Source organism: Quercus suber, unplaced genomic scaffold (genome assembly GCF_002906115.3).
Source record: "Quercus suber isolate HL8 unplaced genomic scaffold, Cork oak 2.0 scaffold_270, whole genome shotgun sequence".
Taxonomy (NCBI): Eukaryota; Viridiplantae; Streptophyta; class Magnoliopsida; order Fagales; family Fagaceae; genus Quercus; species Quercus suber.
In genome coordinates this window covers 333690-337984 of record NW_027069726.1, presented here as the reverse complement: position 1 = coordinate 337984, position 4295 = coordinate 333690, and the positions used below count along the sequence as shown (strand labels likewise).

At 32.8% G+C, this 4295-nt stretch overlaps 1 protein-coding gene across 1 annotated transcript; it reads left to right on the top strand.

Annotated features, from left to right (window-relative positions):
• Positions 1-645: 645 nt before the first annotated feature.
• Positions 646-4040, top strand: LOC112018317 (uncharacterized). The gene is made up of 3 exons (XM_065781562.1): positions 646-1604; positions 2750-3289; positions 3699-4040. Exons 1-3 carry the CDS (start codon positions 777-779, stop codon positions 3795-3797), a joined length of 1467 nt encoding a protein of 488 aa, XP_065637634.1. The 5' UTR covers positions 646-776; the 3' UTR covers positions 3798-4040.
• The last annotated feature ends 255 nt before the right edge of the window (positions 4041-4295 follow it).

Below are 4295 nucleotides of genomic sequence, written 5' to 3'. Positions count from 1 at the left end.
ATTTTCTAGCCCACCTTTATTAGTGAACCGCCAGCCTAACAACTATAGCATGTGAAAAGAGGTTATGCTATAGTTTGTACTTAGTTTTCATGCTATATGTTATTCCTTGGCCGGCAGTTACACTGCCAAAGTAAATGTATTAGTAACCGATAAAGTCATATATCAAAATCCTACTTCAAAAAAATTAAGAAATTAAGTGGAATTACAAAATACTCTCTTATAGTCATATGGTTACCATGTAACAATTTACTTCATGATTTTTTGAAATTAAATACTAAACAACCTCAAAATGATTGAGGTTCATTCATATTAATTTCGATATTTTTGTAAAATGAAATCGCCATTAGGATAACCTCCTTTCACATATAAAGGTAGGCTAGAAAATTAGAATTTTTTTTGTACTACCAGGTAACCGCTGGCCTAATAACTATAGCATGACAAATGCCAGGACTTCTCCTTAAAATCCTGCCTGCACTGCATAGAAAGTATGCCGTACGGCACAGCACTTGATATCTCACTTTACACGTAATGTATGGTCCTTTCACTGTTTCACATACATAGTTTCACACAAAACTCCAGATTAAGTATTATAAAAGAGAAACATCATATGTATTAGCAAGCTTAAACAAGAATCATGGCCTCAAAATGTTAAAAAACTTTTAAAACTCTTTAATTCCAAAACGTCAATAGAAAGGTATGCTCCTAGATTTGTTTCCCTTTAAACATTCTTCATTTAAATTCTCCTATGTTTCAACATTCCACCCTTCACATTCACAATGTCTTCAATTTCTTCCTACTTGAGGAGCACCATTCAACAAAATCTCACCCCTTTATTTCTTAGAACTATATGCAAGTTTCTTGCTATTTTAGTCCTAGTCTGGTTTTTGTTCTGCACTTACTTGTTTAACCCTCCTAATTACCAACCTTCAGACCTCTTATCAACCATAAATAAAAAATGGTCAACCTCAAGCCCCATTATTAGTACTAATAATTCTACTAAAACCAATATTAGTCACATTCTTTTTGGCATATGTGGTTCAATGAAAGCATGGAAGCACAGAAAATCATACATTGAAGCATGGTGGAGACCAAATGTGACAAGGGGATATCTTTTCCTAGATAGACATCCTACTGAAGAGTTCCAACCTTGGCCTTCAACTTCGCCTCCTTTTCGTGTCAGCGAAGATCTCACAAAATTGAAAGTGTTTCCAAAAATATTGTGGCCGATTCAAGTCAGACTTTTACGTACAATCATGGAAGCACTTAGACAAGGAGACAAAGATTTGAGATGGTATGTAAAGGGTGATGATGATACTGTAGTTATGGTAGATAACTTAGTGGAGGTACTGGCAAAATATGACCATACTAAACCCTACTATATTGGGTCCAATTCAGAGGGTGTCGAGTCAAACTTTGATTTCTCATTTGATATGGCATTTGGCGGAGGAGGGTATGCTTTGAGTTACCCTCTAGCAGAAGCATTGGCAACAAAGTTAGACGATTGTATAGAGAGATATTCATACATTAATAGCGAGGATTTTTGGTTACACTCATGTTTAGCTGATTTAGGAGTTGCTCTAACTCACGACAAAGGGTTTCACCAGGTAATTGCAACTTCTTTACTTTAAGTTGGTTACTATATATGTGTGTCCATTTGGTGGTGTTGCTGCTATTGCTCTAGGAAGAAATAGGATAGCTTTAACCGTAGAGCCTTTTTGTAGTCCTGTAGAGTTTTTGCAATAAAGTGCTTCAACTAAAAAGATTTTTAACGTTTCAAAATTATAAAAATTATAATGAATAGTGATTTGAAACTTTGGATTTTTAAACGTATGAATAATAAATTTTGAGCTTTCTAATAAAGTTTTACATTTCTATTTTTTTTTTATTTAAAAAAAAAAATGTCTAAAGTCCATATCTCTTTAAGTACTTGGCTATTCTCTCAGGTGTATGAAGTTCTTTTATCCCGCACACATCAAGTTATTACAAGGAAAAATCTGATAAAAGTTACTCCAAAATGCTGGCTAGTGATTTTAAACCCAAAATCTCATGAATATCATGAGATCTTGGAACTACTAAAAATTTTATGTACTTAAAAACTCATTTCTATTTTCTAATAGGCATCTTTTTTCCCCCCCTAAAAAAATACTAGAAGGGGCTGGAAGCACTTTTATTTTATTGCTAAAGCTTAAAGCTCTTTTATGGTACTACTGCAAAAGTACTTTTTTTTGGGAAGCAAAAATCATGGCAGTTCATTCACCCAAAAAATAAAATCATGGCAGTTTTGCTTTCAAGATATATATATATATATATATATTTTTTTTTTGAGAATATACTTTTATTACAAGTATCGGAACACATATAATAGAACCCATATCAAGACTAAAGTTGGATCTAGTATAATTATTTGTTAAGATTATACCATTTAATAAATTTTTATTGGATTAAAATTTTTTCATATATATGATTAAAAGGAGACATTAAATTTGCTTCATTTTCTTCCTATGCACCATGTGAAATTCTTTTTGCTCTTACTTTGATAAGGCATGCACCAAGCACATTCTGTAAAACCAGTTCTACTAATTTCCTTGTTGCACTCTACGGCAAGTTGTAGATCTCTGCTAAAAATGCCTCTACCTAAAAATGCTGTAGACGATTACATAGCATGAAAAGACATAGGAAACTGCAGAAGATATTGTCTCGTGGATTATTTAATCACAAACTAAGCTCTCTAAATATTTATTGACTGCAGATTGATCTACACAATGACATCTCGGGTCTTCTATCAGCTCACCCTCAGACTCCTTTCCTCTCTCTACACCACATTGACACCATAGACCCAATCTTCCCCTCCATTGACCGTTCTGAATCCATAAACCGCCTCATGAAGGCTGCGAAAATAGACCAATCCCGCCTTCTTCAACAAACCATATGCTATCACAGGCAAAGCAACTGGTCTCTCTCTATCTCATGGGGCTACTCAGCTTATATTTATGAAAATATAATCCCTCGGAGCATTTTATGGAGACCCCTTGAGACATTTAGGCCATGGAAGAGAAATTCAAGGCCACCACTCTACATGTTCAACACTAGGTGGCCTTCCAACAATCCTTGTGAAGCTCCTCACTTGCTTTTCTTTGATTCTATAGAGCATATAGAAGAAGGCCAAATTGTTACAACTTATGTTAGAGCATGGCCTCGTGGTTTATCAACTTGTTCATTTGCTGGTAATCATTCTGCAGATCCCATAACTAAAATTAAAGTGTTTTCACCAGCATCAACACGCTTGGAGGTGAGTGTGCTTTCATTTTAAGCCATTAATATTGGTTTTGCATCACTACCTGCTTATTATGAGGAATGTTTTTTTTTTTTTTAGAATGATTATGAGAAATGTTTATGTTACTATAACCTTTACTACCATCTTATCAAAACATTAACTTAAGTAACTAATTATGTTGAGAAAATGCTACCACTATAACCAATTTTACTATAAAATACTTACAAATTTATGTGACAATAATTGTGATTAGTGCCAAATAAATTTACAGTAGCAATGATGACCTTTTTTTTCTTTTCTTTTCTTTTTTTAATTAAAATGAAGAACTAAACCTTAATTCTTTTTGATAACTGGATACTTTGTCAAAGATTAATTACACTATCTGAATTCTAATATTGTTTATTGTATGTTTAATATTTTGCAGGTCGGAGGAAGAGACTGCTGTGACATTGAATATAAGGAAGGAGCAAATGTTATGGAAGTCAAATATAGGGCTTGCATGAAATTTGAAGTAATTGCTTGAAAGTAACATCAAATGGACTTCTACACTTTATTTAATAAATTAATAGGGTAAATACTATTACACATATCTTGTTATACACAAGTTTTCAGACAGGTTGTGTATAATAAACACCGCCCTAATAACTTTCTCAAAAAAAAAAAAAAAAAAAAAAACCACCCTAATAAATAATATAGATATATATTAATAAGTCGTGTACCATAGTAGACTTGAATTTATAAGCATTAAAAAAAAATCATATATATAAATGAGAGATTGGTGGAAACTAAATAAAGACATCAATTTCCTTCATTATCTTCATAGAAAGCGATGTATAAACGCAATGTCAGTACTTCTCGTAGATTAAAATTCAAGATTTTTCTTCCCCTGACAAAACCATTAATCGAAAGTATAATTTGATTAACTCCAGAAATTAAGAACAACAAAAGGAAAAAAAAAAAAAAGCATACGCCTTCGTCATTTTTACTGTTGTCTATCTAGTTAGCTTTGTTACCATGCCTT

Coding starts and splice junctions, on each gene's coding strand:
- LOC112018317 (XM_065781562.1), top strand. CDS start 777: ATGTCTTCAATTTCTTCCTACTTGAGGAGCACCATTCAACAAAATCTC. Junction 1,605..2,749: donor ACGACAAAGGGTTTCACCAG/GTAATTGCAACT, acceptor TATTGACTGCAG/ATTGATCTACACAATGACAT. Junction 3,290..3,698: donor CAGCATCAACACGCTTGGAG/GTGAGTGTGCTT, acceptor AATATTTTGCAG/GTCGGAGGAAGAGACTGCTG.